The following is a 17,832-nucleotide window of genomic DNA, read 5'->3' as shown; positions in this document are numbered from 1 at the left end:
TCATACCCACCCGCCTGCGCTTACTGGAGACTCACAATCTCCAGAGCCTGAGAGCGTCCTGGCCTGCGAACCACCGCCCCACCCGGCTTAGGTGCTCTCACTGCTGTCTCCGCGTCACCCTGAGGAGGCAAAGCACAGGGATTGTGTGCACAGCCCGCGTCCCACAGCTAGGAAGTGGTGGCAGGAGGAGACGCCACACTCCGGGAGAAGTGGTGGCAGGAGGAGACGCCACACTCCGGGACCACAGCACCGGTGACCTGTGCAGGCAGCTAGGCAAGACAGGGTTAGAGTCTGGGCTACTCCATGGCCTGAGAGTGAGAGGCGGGGAGGCGGGGGAGGTGTGGCAGTGACGTACTGCTCGGGCTCCTCCTGTCCCTGCCCCCCACCTCCCTGCAGGCAGGTGAGGCGGGGCACTGGCTGCCAGGGGAAGCAGGTGCCAGCCCCAGGGCTCTCCCCACCACCGTGAGGCAACCTTGCAGACCAAGTGGTGAGAAGGGAGAACACAAGGTAGAAGTTGCCTGGGTCGTCGAGGGACCTCTGGTGAGCTGCCCTGGAGACCTGCCCAGCATGCATCGAACACAGCGTGCACGAGAGAGACCTTGTTGGCATAAGGGTCAGCCTTTCTGTGCCGGCACAGGCAAACCTAACCAAGAGCCCCTTAAAGAATGCCTCACACCACTGCCTCTCTCAGCCAGAGGGCGTCTGACACCTGGTACAGCCCTGTCCTGGCACTGGCCTCGCACCGCGCTGGGCAGGCACACCAGGCCCTGCAGAGTTGGGTGGCACGCCCAGTTCTCAGCTGGCTCCACATGACCCACAGCAGTGGAGGTGCTGACAAACCACAGTCCTCTACACCGGGGGGCGTGTTTGTGCACTCTGACCCCTTCAGGGTGCTTTTACTGTGCAGGATCAGAAACACTGCTTGGCCGTCTGCTTCCGCTCACAGTTCTCCTTCGCATTCACCCCGAGGACAGGGCGCCCAGGGTGTTGCCCATCTCTAGTCCAGCGCCATGTGCCAGTCTTTAACGCAGAGCTCTCAGTAAATGTTGACGGAGTAAACTCCCAAGGGCTGAGTTTCAAAGTCAGCGTACAAACCTGTCAAAACTAGACACACAAAGCTAAGCGCTTTGTCACTGACAGTCGCAAACTGCAGCCCTTTGTGAGCTTTCAAACACGCCCAGCCCTGGGCCCAGGACAAGCACACCTCCACGCTGGCCGCGACGCCAGTACATCTCACGTCCGCGCGCGGCCCACTGAAGGCACGCCTGGCGCTGGCTCTCAGTCCACTGCTGAGCGGCCTCTGGGCTGGTGCAGACCTGACCACAGTCCGATCAGACCCACCAGCTCACCTCCCAGGGCCTCAAGCTTCTCCCCTGCACAAGAGCAGAGGTGAGAGGCACCTGGCTCACTGTGCAGAGGGAGGGCACCTTTCCCTGGCTCCATTTCCCATGGGGAGGGGTGCCCTTACAGTAGCAGCGCCAACCTCACTTTGCCCCACCCTCACTCCTCCTAGGGGAGGTGCAAAGGTGGGAAGAAGTACCAGGGTGTGCATGGCTCAGGCCCTTCCCCTGGGGCCTGCCTGCTGTCCTGCCCTCTGCATGGACGGAAGAGGGCCTGGTCACCCAGCTAGGCCTGAGCCACACTGTTCACTGTCTCTCCCACCTGCCCGGGACAGGTGTGTCTTTCTACTGATTCCAAACTCAGGCATACAGGGGGGAGTGGTCCACAGGGGGCTCTTCAAACCTTCCCAGGTTCCTCTAAGGAGCGAGTGAGTCGATCTCTGTGAGGCGCATCACAGCACCTGACAGGAAGTGGGCTGCAGAAGCAGGCCCCGCCCCGCCCTACAACAGCACTGGGAGTGAGCGCAGACAGTCACACCTGGGGCAATGACAGCGGCACTGGGCTGCAGCAGGGAAGCTCCGTTTTGGTCCTGACCCTGCGGCGAGCTGCTGTTAACTTCAGACTAGGTGGGATCCACGGGAGCCTTAACGCGTTTTCACTTCTAAGACAATTCCACCTCCTTGCAACACGAACAGTTCTCTGCCCCGCGCATCAGTTGCCACCTAAAACTGCGGCACCGTCCGTGGTGCTGCGGGACCCATGCATGCAAGCACAGGACCTGCGGACCCCAGACGAGGCTTTAGAGCACGCGAAGGGCGCCTGGCCAGTGGGGCTCGGCTGGGTGGGGCGTCGTCCCGTACACCGAAGGTCACAGGTTGGATTCCCTATCAGGGCACACGCCTGGGTTGCAGGTTCGGTCCCCAGTTGGGGTGCATACGAGAAGCAACCAATCGGCGCTTCTCTCTCACATCAGTGTTTCTCTCCCTCTCTCCCTCCCTTCCCCTCTAAAATCAATTTTTTTAATATGTAAAGGAATTTGGAGGGTGTGGTCAGCCAGACAACTAATGCAACAGACGATCACAACATTCACTCATCACCCAAAATTGAGGACCAACGTCTCTTTATAAAACGTCATCCGGGGAAGACAGACTGCTCTGACCTAATGGAGACGATTCACGTGGCACCAATCGCTGCAGAGCCAGTAACAGCGTATTTGTTCTGGGAAGCTGCTGCCAGGAAGCAGGATGCCAGGGTGAGACGTCCAAGACGAGGGTTATTTCTAGGGATTCCACTTAGAGACTGTTGACATTTTAAAACCCTGACTTCTCAGCAAACCGTTGGCTAATTGGAACCGTGCAAAGCCACGCGGCACACTAATAAGGAAAGCAATACAAACTAACTGGCAGAGAGGAGCGACTCGCCTTCCTTCCTTGGCTTTCAATCCGCCAACCTTAGTAACAGCGGAAACATGCCCAAGAGCCCGCTAGAGAGCTCCGCACAGGTGGGCGGCAACCAAAACCGGCTGCATCCACCCCATATCTGGGGCAGCAGCACAGCGGAGGCAGGTGGGACGGGCACGCCGCGCCAGCCAGGTCGGCAATGCAGGACCACCCTCTCACTCCTGACGCTACTGCACCTGTCTTACTTCCTCAAAAGGCTCTCAGGTAAGAAGTGCCCAGGGAGGCTACGGGCTTGGCAATCGTTCCAAGTGTGACAGAAGAGTCTGGACAGCAGTGGGACCCTGGTGGGGTCCTGGGAGCTGCAGCGGACCGGATCTGGGAGGCTGGCTTTGCTCCGTTTCATTCACTGAGGAAAACGGCCCTGAACTCCGAGGTTGCCAAGCCCCTTTTTGAATACACACCTGTACTCCTTCCTCAAACAGCGTAATTAACTTAAGAGTTATGTTTTAAAAGCACTGAAACCACTCAGAGATTCAAAGCTCATTCTGGCTGGGGGGCTGTGACCCTTATCAATAAAGCAGCCTCATTAACTCTAGAGCTCTTTGCTGGGTTGAAGCAGCTCAATGTTGGCTCATCAAAAAAAATAGTAACATCATCAGCCAACCCCTGCCCCCCCCAACACCAAAGAAAGGCCCACTGGTTCTCTGTAAGTGGGCTGTGAACACCTCCAATTTCCTCTTCAGTGATTCACAACAGGCTGTGTGTGAATAGCCCACATGATTACTTGGGGCGTGATAGTCTAGGGTTGGCTTTTTTGTGCACGATCATTTTGTGGAGAGTTCTGTAGGGGATTAAATGAGATTACTCAGCATCTCGGAGCTTTAATTGGACTGTCTTCGGCAGCAACTCTGGAGAGCAGTGACTGGGTGCGGGTCGGGCGGCCTGCTGGCAGGGGCACTGCCCCCGCCCCCCTGGTCACTACAGCCCTAGCACCTGCCCCTGGACAAGCACAGCTCAGGCACTCGATAAACCCTGATTCCCTGAGCACTAAGGCTAAAAGGGGGATGGCCCGGGCCAGGCGACTCACGTGGCTGCAGTGTCGTCCCGTACACCAAAAGGTTGTGTGTTCGAGTCCCAGTCAGGGCACATGTCTAGGTCGCAGGTTCAATCCCCGGTCAGTGTTTCTCACATGAGTATCAGTGTCTCTCTCTCTCTTTCAAACCAATAACCACATCCTCAGATGGGGATTTAAAAAAATAGGAAAGTCCTCAGCAGGCAAAAATGGCTCCAACCATGGAATCTAAAACCAAAATCACAACTTGGAAACAACACCGTTTAACTGAGGTCTGTCGGCTCTGCACAGCAGGTCTGACCCTCTCTCACAGACATGGACGTCTGACCGCCTTACTCTGTAACGCCCACCAGGAGCTTCGGTCTCCCGACGTGCACGTTACTGAGCTCCCCCGGGGCCACCGGGGGCAGCTTGCAAGGGCGGACCTGGACTGTTTCAACTGATGCAGCCCACATCTCCAGGCACAGACCCTTGAAACATCTGGTTAGTCCACTAAAGTGGACTGCTTTCTAGGAAAACCAGTGGCCCCCGCCGTGGACCCACTGGGCCCTCTGCAGGAAGACAGAGGGGGGTGCCCCCCCAACATGGGAACACTCAGCCATTCCATACAAACCCGCAGGGCACCTGCCCCCGCAGCCACTGGCTGAATGCAGCCTCTGTGACCGACCCCCCCCCCCACCAGCATCACAGAACTCCGAGCATCTCTTCTGCTGCAGGGTGCAGTATGGAGGTCCCTGCTGCCTGACTCTTGCCCAAAGCACACCTACAAGAAGCCACATCCTGAAGAAGTGCTCAGCATACAAGCGTTCTCAGCACCGTGGCTGGAACAACCCAGACCGCCAGAGTGCCTGGCCCAGTCGGCTCGGGCCGCTGCAGCAGCCCACCGGGCCTGGCGGCTGGCGCTGTTAGGGAAGTGGTGGAACCCCATCCAGTTGGTTCCACTCAACACTGAAAACCAGACCCACAGGGGCATCACCACTCACAGAGTCCTTCCCCATGCTTCCCTCGTGACTCATGCGTGGAGGCACACCTCGCCGAGCCCAGGGTGGTGAGAGGTAACGCAGGCCCAGACAAGGGAAAGAGCTCGACCAACATCACTCAGTTAACTGCCTAAACAGGATCTGAATGCAAGACTATTGAACAAAACCCCATGGTCTGTCCACTTTTACCAGGAGGGCGTTCCCTAGTGTGTGGCGTAAACCAGAGCCGCCCGTACATTGCAGCTCCTGCCCTTCCTCTCCGACACCTAAAGGAACGTTCCGCCTCGGCGCCCTCACTCGTGATCACCGCAGAGAGGAGCTCAGAGGAGGAGACAGCACAGCCTGCTCTACAAGGATGACCCACGGCAGGACTTTGGACAAAAAGACCTTGCTTTGACAAGCAAAAAGGAGGCTGAAGAAACAAGGACACCACATTTATCTTAATTCTTTTAACTTTCGCGAAGCAACTGCTTGGGAGAACAGCACAAAAGCCAAGCAATCTGACCAGGACGCTGATCCCGAACAAAAGCACAGAGCCACTCCTCCGTGAGGCCAGGAGCTCCAGGCGTCAGGGTCAGAGGAGGAACGCAGCGCAGCTCAGAGGCTGAAGGACGCTGCCCTCGCGGCTGCCTGCCCAAGGGCAGGGCAGCAGTTTGCCTGGGGCTGTGGCAGGGGTTCCTGCCCTTCTCCACGGGACGGGACGGGACGGGACAGGGCTGAGGAGCCACGGCAGCCACCCTGAGACTGAAGCCCAAGCTGCAGGGAACAGAGTGAAGACAGGGAGAGAAGCCACTTCCTGGCGAGGCTGTCTGGGCCCGACTTCAGCCCTCCTTGGGCCCCTCCCCTGGACTTTTCCGCTGTGTGTGCCATCCATTCCCATTTTGTCTCTGATGGCCAGGTTCCGGGGTCTGTCACCTGCTGTGCAAACACTCCTGATGGACGCTCCTGTTTGTTCGTTCACCACCCATGCACACGGCAATTCACTCGGGGAGCACGTCCAAGAGAAGGACCCAAAGTGTCAACAAAGACATATGACCCGCTTCTCTCAGTGCCACGGAAGAAAGACATGGCTGCACCGACCTCTGACCCCGTCTCCCGGGCTCACCTGGCTTACAGAGACGGGGAGACCTAGGCAGTCATTTTCAGCCTCTCTCAGAGCAAGCGGTGGCCATGAGACACATTTCCAGTCAGTGACACTGGGGCCGAAGCCCACTGTGAATCCATCGAGAACATTTCTGCTTTCCAGGTAAACAAAACACACATATCCCTGACTCTTCTCTCTTCTTCCTGTCTGGGACGCAGATGTGGGATCTGGAGCTGCAGCAGCTACGAAGTAACTATGAGGTAAAGACAGAGCTGCAGAACAACTACCTGTTCCCAGATTCTTAATAAATAAGAAAACTAACCTCTTTGCAGCTAAAATAACCTGTCATTTTACAGAAGTTAGTGTCATTTCTATCTGGGTGACTTTAGGAGAAGGTTTTATGGAAGAAACAATCCTTTTGGTAATCTTGAAAGATGACTGAGAACCATCAGGCAAAGTAACGGAGGGGAAGGCATTTCAGGCAGAAGACAGAGCCAAACAAGGCAATGAAAGCCACCGCACCTCCTGCCTACTCTACTCTGCAGGGGGGTGTGGGGCTGGAGTAGCCAGGGGCTCCCAGCCAGTCTGCAGGCAGGGCAGGCCAAAGGGGGCCCCGTAAGCCACAGAAAAGCGGCAGAGTGGATTCTGTTCTGGAAGCAGCAGGGACACAGCAGGCAAGGAGATATTCTGACTGCCAAACCTTCCAAAGCAAGTCCCTCTGTTCTGCCAGTGGTGCCGGTGCTCCTGGGGGCTAAAGGGCCACCCACGGGGTCTCCCCCAGTGATCTCCTGCAGTGCTTCTTTGTGGATTTTAATGAGGTCAGGTATGAATAGGGCTTCTTTCTCTCACTAAAAGTCCCCAAAACCATTAAAATATATCTGCACAAGGCAGGTAATACATAGTAAAGTCGGATTTTTAAAAACAGCCCATGTCCACACTGGCCAAGGACGCACCTTGGCACCGGGACAGGGGACACGGCTGACGGCGCTGTTCGGTGGAGAGCTCTCCAGTGCAAAGGCCCTGACAGGGAAAGAGACGCAGTGACAAAAAAAAAATGTTCTCAGCAGATTTACCAGTATTTGCCTAAATGTTAGACTGCTGCGCCTCTGCCCAGTGCCTTCTGCCTGAGCTTTTTAAACAGCGAAAGGATTACAACGCAGCACTGTTTCAATCAGTGCGCAGTTTGGAAATGCAGGCATGAAGTCGTCTGTGGGAAGACGACAGATGCATGCACGACCTGTGCAGGTAGCCTGCCCGGGCTTTGTAAGCATCGGCTCAGCTCCCATGAGGCCAGCAGCGGGGGAGGAGCAGTTTTTAGGACCATTTCAAAGATGAGAAGACAGAGGCTCACAGAGGCCAAGGTCCATGGACAAACACCAGGAAAGAATAAGCCCGAGGGACCCGACTTCGACCCAGGCTGCCTCTGTGGCCCACCCGGTCTCCCTGCCAGTGTCTCCGCGAGGATGAGCCCTCTCCTCCTCAGTCCCAATCGCCTGCCAGGACACAAACAGCCTGGGGGCCTGGAGGTCAAGAGGCAGCATTCAAAGCCCAGAACATTCTATGACGTTGAGGTGCTCTGTTACGGGAAGGCTGTTTAAATTTAAGAAGGATCCAAAAAAGGTTTCTAGTCTTTCATTTTTTTTTTAAATGAATCATGCCCTTGATCACAACTCAGAGACGTTCCACTTTAAGTTCCACTCACAGAAAGGCCCAGCCCGGCCCCATCTGAGCCTGTATCAGCGATGAGAAGGCCACGTACACAACAGAAGCACCCCGCCCCCACACCAGGGGGCCTCTGCACTGAGGGGTTCGGAGCGCCTTCCAGGCTGAGGCCCAGTGTCTGGTGGGCAGCTGGCCGGTGCCATCTGATTAGCTGCTGGCTCCACGAGTGTCCACCAGGACACCCTAAAACTCAAGGGCAGCCTGCCAGCGACTTCTGGGCAAGGCGGCCCTTTCTGCTCCCTCTCAGGAGCACGCGGCCCTTCCTGTGGCCACAGAACCCTCTGGTGTGGCGAGAATAACGGCTCTGCTTCCGCGGAAGGGCTGTGCCTCACGCTTTCTCCTGCCATGTCACTGAATCCTCCCAGGGACCTCATGCTGTGCGTTCTCTTTCTTAGTTCCTTTTGATAAGCAAACTGGCACCCCAGGCAGTTAAGTGACTTGTTGATGCCATGCCCAGCCTGTGCTCAAGCCCAGCCTTTCCCGCTGTACCACAGTGCCTGGCGGGACTTGGGAATGCTCAGCATCTCATCAGGTGGTGCCCTAAGGTCACACCGCTTCTGGGAACAGTGACATGTCAAGTGCCCGCTGTTTCCTGTTAGTCTTCACAAAGAACTTTCAGAAACTCTGGGGTCATTTCACGAGAGTCGTCCCTAAACTGATTTTTCGGGGTGCACTTTGCACGTGCCACAGGGCCCCACTGGCTGAAGCCTGCCAGTCTGCGGAGGGAGGCAGTCCCATGGCAAGGCAGCCCCAGGGCTGTGCGCAGTGCAAAGGCTGTGAGGGGCGGCCTGGGTGCTGTGGAAGCCTGGAGGGCTCTTCCAGACAAGGGCTGGAGGGTGGGCAGACGCAGAAGTATCAGCAAAGTCTCCCTAAAAGGTGGACGTGGAATGAGTCTCAAAGAACGAGTCAAATAAAGTCAGGGGGAGAGAAATGCATTCAGGGGAAGGGGCAGAGCATGAGCAAAGGCATCAAAACGTGTGGTATGTCTGAGGGTCACACCCGTGCATGGCCACACAGTCTAAGAACATGGGAAACTTCTAGAAGTTTGCGAGCAGAAGAGACAAGGCCAGGCTCGTTAGATGGCAGGAGAGTGGTCCCGACCCAGGCAGACGTGGGCTGGCATCTGGCTCTGCCACAAGACAGCTCAGCAACCACAGCAGTACGGAGAGTCACGGTGTGACCCTCCAGCTACAGAAGACCCACCCACACCTCAGGACTCCCGGTGAGACTGGGTGAGGTAGCAGGCAGACACGGCCCATGACAAACGGAAACTTTGAAGACCTGCATCCGTGCTCAGACCGAAGGGTGACGCTCCAGCACGGCGGGCACTGCCCACACCGGGGCGGGCCTGTCTCACCTGACAATGGGCAGTTTGGTGAGTGGCACGGGCGGCAGGGTGAGGCCATCAGGGAGGGTGATGAGTTCCATTGTCCCCGGGCACTTGGAGGTAGAGCTCTCCAAGCTTTGAGTCACGTCTTTCTTTTCTAGAAACAAAAACAAGATAAAGGTTAATTAAACAAAAGTAAAGGTGGGAAGATTTATTTTATTTTATTTTATTTTAGAGAAAGTAAAATTCTTAAGCCAATCCCCAACAGTTCAATGAGTCCAGTCTTCTGACAGCAATGAAGGGGCAGCAACCACAAGAGACCAGAAGAAAGTAGAAGCTTTATTCAATTTATTTGAATAATCACTGGCAGCCGCTCCATTTAAGGGCCTGTGTATAGGAAGGAAATTAAGTTACTAACTGCTAGGAGATTTCATTTTCCAAGAGAACAGATCCGTCCTAAATTCCAAGGAAGTCGGCAGGCAGGCAGGACGCAGACTCGGTGCACCTTGTTCCTCAGCAAACGCTTTTCCGGCCGTTACTAGGTGCAAAGCACACTGCCAGGTCCCACCCGGGAGTCTGCAGTCCCTCTGTCTGAAGATACTCAAGGGAACATTGCAAGTCCACTTCTTTGATGCCAAAACAGAGCTTTGGGAGGTGACTGTTTTCCCCACCCCTCTCCTGTCCCTCCCTTGAGGAGGGAGGAGAAGAGGGCGCAGGTGACAAGAGGCAGCGTTGGCCTGGGCCTCCAATGAGCTCCAGACACCTGCCCACAGACCCTGCCTCTGTAGCACTCCAAGCGCATGCCCTGCTCTAATGCCGTAACCCAGGCAGGCAGGGGCCCTGTGCCCATGCAGCGAATGGCAACGCTGAGGCCCGGCGAGGTTAGATGGCGCATTGGAGACCACGCGTTTGGCCCTAAGCCTGCGGTCTCATCACTACACTGTTTAGAAGAGCCAAGGAAAGGAAGGAATTGGGGGTGGGTGGGGCAGGGGTTCCCTCCTCTGGCCTCTGTGTCCTCTGCCATTGCGGACAGGGAGAGACGGAGACCTGGAGCAAGGGGTCACAGGGACACCACGTGAGGGAGGCCCGCTGCAATGCCATGGGACTGGGGTCGAATACATGGCTCTGTCTCCCCCATCTGTTGTGTGACACCCTGGGGGTGTGTTGCAGCCTCTCGGGGCCTTACTTTCCGGTCTGAGGACCACAAAAGATGGAATGATATGGCACCTTAGGGACAGCGACTGGCCACAGTGAGCTCCGGGCACGGTGGAAAGATGAAGATGTCATCATCGCCCGGCCTCCTGAGGGAGACGTGAGGAGGTGCACAGAGGCCGCATGCGCCAAGACTGCCAGCATCACTGACAAATGACAAGCACCCCGCGGATCTCAGGCACGGGCACTAATGGGTAAGACGCTGCCGGGGGGTGGGGGGTGTTCTGGGTCTAAGCGTCAATCTTTAGGGAGCAGGAGGGCAGAAAAGCCACCAGAATGAGTCTGGATACAACACCGTGATGTTAATCACGGCAGGAACGGAATTCTTTAAGGAAGCAGACCGTCCTCAGCTGGCAGCTGACAAGCCTCCCCAGGCGCTCCCACTGCTGGCATGGCCACCCCCTGGTGCGGGGGGGCAGCCCTTGTGGGCAGGCCCCTCAGGAGGTGCCCCACGCCCTCAGTCCCCTTGCTAGGGCGGCGACCGGCCTCCGTGCTGCGGGGCACCACGCCCAAAGCTGCCCAAGGAGGAGGGCCCACGTGGCACAATGTGCAGCTGTGACAGCTTCCTACAGGGACAGCTGCGTGCAGGCTGAGCGCCCCGCTCATCTCAGAGGTGCCCCCGGCACGGAGAGCAGCACGTCACGGAGCTGCAGCCTGTGACCTCCTGCTGCTTCTCAGGGGCGGCCGCAGACCACCATGGGTGCGGTGCTGTGAACGGGTGGAGAACGGAAAGAGACGGGAGGAGGACGGCCTCCCTCCCAGACTGAAGCTGAACTACAGAAGGAGCGGGAGAAAGGGGAGACAGAGGACAAAGCGCAGGTGTGGTCAGGCACATCTCAGGTGCAACTTGAGTTGATTCTGACATGTGTAGTTCTAGAAATAAAGGCCACAGTTAGTCTCTGGACAGTTTTCTTAGATAACAGTATTGATCTTTCAGCACTAGGGTGTGGGGATCTCAGAGGGTTCCCAGCAGGCAGCAGGGCTGCTGGTCTACCTCGGCTCTAAATGAGACGAAAACAAAACGAAGAAAGAGGCTGAAACACTGTCTTTATTCCCGATACAGACCAGGTGGAAGGGCATGACGTGGTTTCTTAGAAACTGCAGCTCCTCGCTGACAACCAGGCATTGGGCAGAGACCCCTCCCCAGACACAGGCCTGCAGAACTGGGCGGTGCCCCCACCCACCCAGGAAGCCACAGCCAATGAGCACAGAGCCCAGACAGGTGCTCGGGCTCCCCAAGGTCATAGAGAGGTGACAGAGGAAAACCAGAGGCCCCAAGGACCGCACTCTGGGAGACACACAGACTGAGGGCAGGGAAAAGAGAGAGAACTAGTAAATGAGTGAGTTTGGGATTCCAGTTCAGTGACACTCGCGAAGCCGAAAATGGGCTTTTCTGGAAAGAAGATAAATGAGGGTGAATGTGATAGGTCAGCTAGGATGCGGACAAAGACCCACTGCCACACTTGTCATCTTCGAAAGGAACTGGTGAAAGGGTAAACTAGGTTTACCCTTCGTGGCTGCGTGGATGGACCTGGAGAACATTACGCTGAGTGAAATAAGCCACTCAGAGAAAGGCAGATACCACGTGCTTCCACTCATCTGCGGAATCTAATGAACAAGCTGAACTAACAAGGAAAATAGAGACAGACTCCCAGAGAGCAGATGAGAGCTAGTTGGGGGAGGAGATACGGGGTGGAGGGATTGAGCCAGAAGGAAAAAGGACTCACGGACACAGACAACAATTTGGTGATTGCTGGGTGATTGCTGGAGGTATGAGGGGACTAAACGGTAATGGAAAAAAATACAATAAAGATTAAATTTATTTAATCTTTAAAAATAAAAAAGAAAAAGAAAGAAACTAATGGACGCAGGAGCCCGCCAACAAGAAATTCAGAGCTGGGTGGGAACCGAGACAGTGGCGACCGCTGCCCAGAGTAAGAGGCGTTCGCAGCGCACGTCGGCAGCGGCACGCACGTCGCTGGGCTGCCTCGTGGAACATCAACGCGTACCTGGCGGGGTGGGGGGACATGGCCACCAGCCCTGCTGTGGGAAGAGCACTCAGGACCCAGGGCACAGTCTCTCCTCTCTGAGCTCACACTGCTGTCAGCCAGGCTGGGGGTCCACCTGGGCTTCTCCAGGCCCATGCTCTCCCCGCCTCAGAGAGCAACTGGCTTCCTCGGCTCGAACGTGCCCGTGTTACAGACAGGGAATTGGAAGCTCCCTGAGGTCACATGAGCTTTCCTGGGGTCACTCAGGTCATAAGTGGCTACACCACGTTCACACTGAGACCTACAAGCTCACACTGCCCACCCAACACTGCCCAACATGTGAAAACACAGAAGAGAACACAGATAGCTTGAAACATAATATTCGGCCAGCTAAACATCTTACATAGCAAGAAAAATCAACTTGGCTAGTCTTCACTCTGCAAACCCATGACCGGCCACGCCAGCAGTGAGGACGAAGCCCTGTCGCGTCCCTGGAACCCAAGCCTGCCCCTGAGAGAACGGGGGCTGGCGGACCCTTGCAGCGAGCCACGCTGACTGCCCGCGCCGGCATCACTTTCCGCGTGTCTCCCATGACTGCACAGTGGCACCTCGGGGGCCTGATAAGCAATCACTCAAGTATGCCACGAGATTAAATATTTTCCCTTGTTCTCTTCAAGTGCATAAACATGTTCCACCTAAATGAAAGGCAATTATTTCAGGCCATCCGTTTATTGTATGTAAAGCACTACCTAGGAGATATGGAAATATCTCTAGAGATCTCAGTATCACACCCAGAAGGGGAAGTTATCAGAAGAAGGAAAACTTCGTACGTAATTAGAAAGAGTCTGCATATCCACTGATGAAGCGACGGCTAGGTAAGACACGGCGCCGTCACGGAGCGCCGATTCATGCCACGACGGAAAACGACATTGATAAAGGGGCTGCAATAATACGGAAAATGTTACGTTCTGCAGAGAATCAGGATGCAAAATTACACTTATGAAATAAATTCAATTTTAAAATAATCCAATTTTTAAAAGAACAGAAAACAGTACTGAAGAATTCCCATTCAAATAGCATCACAATCTCAGATCCATTGTTTTCAAGCTACGGGTGGGAAAAGGAGGAAGACATGGTGGGGGGTTGTTCCTGCCTAGCTTGTCTATACCGGTGCAGTCAGGCAAGCAAAACGGAAAACAAGACAAGTTGTTCTGGTATTAAAACAAGAAGTAAAGTATCAAATATGATAGAGACGGGAGGAAGGGAGGGAGGGAGGAGAAAAGAAGAGAAGAGAAAGGAAAAGGGAGGGGAAGGGAAAGGGAAAGGGAAGAGGAAATAAAAGAAAAGGGAGACAGCTTTTCTCCATGGGGATTATCTCCTGCTTCCTGAAAGTGGACAGTGGTTTGAACCTTCCCACTGTGTCAGGTTGTCAGGCTAAAGGGCGAGTCCCGGAAACCCTCCCTGCTCACCTCCTAGTTGGTGAGCACGGGCCCTGCAGACACAGGGCCCAGCCACTCAGGCACTCAGACCACGCAGGAGGGGCAGCACCACCCCACCTCTCCTGCTCCTGCCGGGCGTGCTGCCACAGCCGCCCCATTGCTGGCCCAGGGGGTGCAGTAGCAAAGGGCGCCAGCCTCTCCTACAGGAACCCCATCACCAAAGTTGGGGAATGGGGGTGGCTGAAGAGCCGGCCTGGGTCCACTCCATCCCTGTGAGGTCTAGCTCCTGCTGGCGGGCTCCAGCTTGTCCTCGCTGCCTTCCACCCACCATCCCTTCCCAACACGCTGCCGCATGCCTGCCGGAGGGCTTTGGGATCGCGAGGCACAGGCAGAAACGGCACCCAGGCTGACACACCACCAAACCCTCTCACAGCTCACACGTGCACAGGGGCACGTGTGGGCACTCACAGAGGACTCCCCTTGACCAGACCACAGAGGGCCCCTGTGAGCCCTCTTTGTGACAGGGCCCTGTCCTCGCTAAATCAGTCTGGCCAGAGCTGCTCACCGCCCCCCATCCCACCCCCACCCCCCTGAGAGCTAATCACCAACAGCATCTGATCCAGCTCCTCGTCCCCGCCCTGGAGGTCCGAGTCCTTGGCCTGCCTCCACAAGGACCCTGTGAGGCCCGCTGGGCCAGATCCCCCTGCCCCTGCCGCCTCCTCTCAGTAGTTTTCCACCCACGACTCCCTCCCTCTGCTGCTGGCACTAAGTCCCCACTTGTCCTCGCCGCACTCGCAGCTCAACTCAAACCCTGTCCTCTACGGCAGCCGTCTGGAAGCCGGTCGCCCTCTTCAAAGTGGCCCTGCTCCCTTTCCCATAAACGAAGCCCTCTGTGAAGGAGGGCTGTTTGGAGGTGGTGTCCAAGCTCAGTGGGTGGTTTTTTTTTCTTTCCAAGGGGTGAAACACGTCACAAGCCCTCCTGCAGGGCTGGTCTCTTCCCCTCAGCGAGTCGTGAAAACTACATGCATCTATGATGGGGCGGGGCTTGGTCATGCTGTAATTCCTCTGTCACCCAATTTTTAAACGTGCACAAACAGCATGGTCACCTTAGGTACAACGCCAGTTAACTGTGCCTTCCAAACACGCACTCTGAAGCTAATCCTCTGAAACGGAAAAGGGGCTGCTTAGGGTGCCAGCAATAGTTTCAAATTTCAAGTTCGGCTAAGGAGACCTATCATACAATGTTCAAAAGAGATTTTCCTGATCCCTTCAGCTTCATTCGAGAAACAAGTGAAGCGCTTTGGGGAAGCGTCCTACCCCCCAGGTGTCTGACGGAGCAGGGTGCGGTTTACACTTAGCTGCGTACACATCCTTTGGACTGGGGCTGAACACTGGGGTCTAGACCCAGCTTTGCCCTGAGTAACTAAGGAGACTTCAGGGAAACTACTCAATTAGCAGCTCAAAAGGTGACAGGCGTGCTCAACAGTGGCCAGGACACTACCTGCCTTCTTAACCCAAACACAGGAGGCAAGAGACAGGAAAGCGATCAGAAGACTGTAGAAGAGTTTCACATCAAAGAGATACAATTAGTAAATAAACACAGGAGGAAAAGTACCCAGCCTTGCAAGTTACCAAGAAGATACAAATTAAAACAGTAAGGCAACACTGTATACACATTGTTGTATTAGCGGCAGGGCTGCAGGGGGTGTAATTAAAACCATCCTTCCACAAGGCAATTTGGGGATAGGCTTCAACAGCAATAAAAATGTTCACAGCGCTGACCTGGTAAACCCTCTCCTGGTAAAACCTCTCTCCTGCTCAGAAAACTGAAGACCTGAATGTTCCCCATGGCATTACAGGTAACAGCAAAAACAAACCAAAAAGAGAAAGAAAGAAAAACTTTTAAAAAGTATTTATGCCCTGGCCAGTGTGGCTCAGGTGGTTGGAGCGTCATCCATAACCGAAAGGCTGTGGGTTCAATTCCTGATCAGGGCATGCACCTAGGTTGGGGGTTTGACCCCTGATCCAGGTGCATAGGTCCCTAGTACGGGTGCGTACGGGAGGCAACCAATCGATGCTTCTCTCTAGCATCAATGTTTCCCTCTCTCCTTTCCTCTCTCTCTGAAAGCAATGAAAAGATGTTCTCGGGTGTGGATGAAAAATAAAAGTAAAAGATAAGTATTTGTTATTAATGCATCGAGCAGGATGTGACTGCCAACATGACCTGCTAGGTAGCTCTAGGGGCAGGGTTTCCTTCTGAGGTGACGGAATGGTTTTAAAGTTGGCTATGGTGATCAGTGTGCCACCTCTGAATGTCCTAAAAAACCTGTGTGCACTTTAAACAGGTAACTGTGTGGCGTGTGAATTAAATCTCAATCACCTTGTCTTTAAGAAGGAAAAACATCCACTATCCGTGCACTCTTCGCCAAACAGGCCCTGGGTGGCAGGGCGCATCAGCGCGCCTCGGAGACCCTGCAGCCCCACGGGAGTCCGTGATCGAATAAGCGATCAAAACCTAATGGGTGAAAAGCACTCCAACAGGCAAGTTCCATGCTCCAGGGGACGCTTCAGAAGAACACAAGTTAGTCTGGAGGGCCCAAGAAAGGCGTCCTAGGAAAAAATTAAGCATGGCCTGAAGGCTGAGACGTGATGGTTGGACAAATATGGGCCAAGTGAAGGAGGACGGAACGGAGGGAGGAAAGCAGAGGTGTGGCGGGGATGGGGAAGAGACAGCGCAGCCCAGACGGGATGCTGGGTTTCTCTGTCCGCCCACCAGCTGAGCACATTACGCTGCTCCCAGTTGGGGCCATCATGCCGCTGCCATGAACTTCCACGCACAGGTTTCTGCGTGGATGGTTTCAATCCCCTTGAGTGTACACCTGGGGGCGGAACTGCCGGGTCTCGGTGCACAGCTGCTGATCATCCACTCTGCTTCCCAAAACCCCAGACGACAGAATCACCGCCACGCTACTGCATCTAACATTCCCCAGACGGAGCAAACGCTCTTAATCCCGCCAGAGTGCGGTAGAGTCCTGTCCTTCCACCTGAAACTGTTCCTCCTGCTCAGTGTGCTCTGGCAACTACCCATTTGTGCGTCAAGGTCGAGATCACCCTCCTGGTGGAGCATTACCCAAGATGTTCCTCCGCCCCTAGAAAGACTGTCCCTGTCCCTGGGGAGCTCCCATAACTGTTTACTTACACTCACTCCTCTCTCTGCCTTATCCAGGGCGCCCTCCCCACGCCCCTCCAGGGGTGAGCACACGGTGTCCACAGGAGACGCCCGCCACGGGTCGGGCCCCCACGGGGCACTTCGCTCAGGACGTAAGGCAAGACGAGAGGCCCTGGGAGACAGCTCCGATCTTGACTGTACAGACAGGAAAGCCAGGGCCACGAGGTGAAACTGTTTGTCCAAGGTCACAAAGACTGTGGCGCTGAAACCAGGACTGTGGCAACTCAGAACCTGCTGTGCAAGACTGACAAATGGTGGAGAGAATGATGTGAGGGGTGGGGGAGAAAAAGGGGAGGCACGACCCCCTTGGAGGCGCAACCCCCACAGGGAGGGGCATGCAGCTCTGCCATCCACAGAAAGCGCCCCCGCGCCTACTCCATAGCTAATTTCCGTGCGGCAATACTGAGAATGTGAATTATCAGCGCTATGGGCGGTGCCATGAGCTCTCCAGAAGAAGGCCATCCGACAAATTAAAACATCTATCATTAAACTAGTAACAAACCACCACGCCACGCAACACCCTAGTTGTTCAAATGAGGAAGCAGAGGCCTGGGAGGAACCTCAGTCTCGATCCGGGGTTGTGGCGACTAGGGGTCGAGGTTCACGCAGAGGGCTCTTCAGACCTCCTGAATTTTGTCCTTTCCTCAGAAGATTCCCAGCAGCCAAGTACCAACACACAGGCCTGGAAGGAGACAGCAGTCTGGCCGACACCTTCGGGCGCCCCAGGCTGCGGTCCTTCTACACGCGGCGTCCTCAGATCACTGGCCGGTCCGAGCTCAGGCAGCCAGCGCGATGCCTCTCGTGCTGCTCAGGAAGGGAAGGCAGGCACCGCCCAGGCAGGCGCTTCCGGGTGAGGGTGGGAAGCCGGAAGGGGGAGAACGAACCGAGAGGCTGGTCTTCCTGGGGACTGAGTGCAGACCTGGGGGAGTCACCTGGGAGTAGGAGCAGCTGTGAACTGAAGAAAAAAGTCTAAAGGCGGGGCGGGCGGGGCCGGCAGAGGTGAGCAGCTCAGCAGAGGGTGTGGGCCCCATCCCCATG

General features: G+C 55.5%; 1 protein-coding gene across 2 annotated transcripts in view; it reads right to left on the bottom strand.

Moving 5' to 3' along the window:
- The window catches only part of TRAPPC9 (trafficking protein particle complex subunit 9), a 264,517-nt gene that overhangs the window by 201,622 nt on the left and 45,063 nt on the right, over positions 1 to 17,832 (bottom strand). For both annotated transcript variants that reach the window (XM_053929388.1, XM_053929389.1), the window contains one exon: positions 8,957 to 9,083. In XM_053929388.1, the coding sequence (XP_053785363.1) occupies positions 8,957 to 9,083 (127 nt within the window). The remainder of the gene's footprint in view (positions 1 to 8,956; positions 9,084 to 17,832) is intronic.

This window comes from Desmodus rotundus, chromosome 8 (genome assembly GCF_022682495.2).
Source record: "Desmodus rotundus isolate HL8 chromosome 8, HLdesRot8A.1, whole genome shotgun sequence".
Taxonomy (NCBI): Eukaryota; Metazoa; Chordata; class Mammalia; order Chiroptera; family Phyllostomidae; genus Desmodus; species Desmodus rotundus.
The sequence above is the reverse complement of the archived record's forward strand: the minus strand, read 5'-3'. Positions and strand labels throughout refer to the sequence as shown.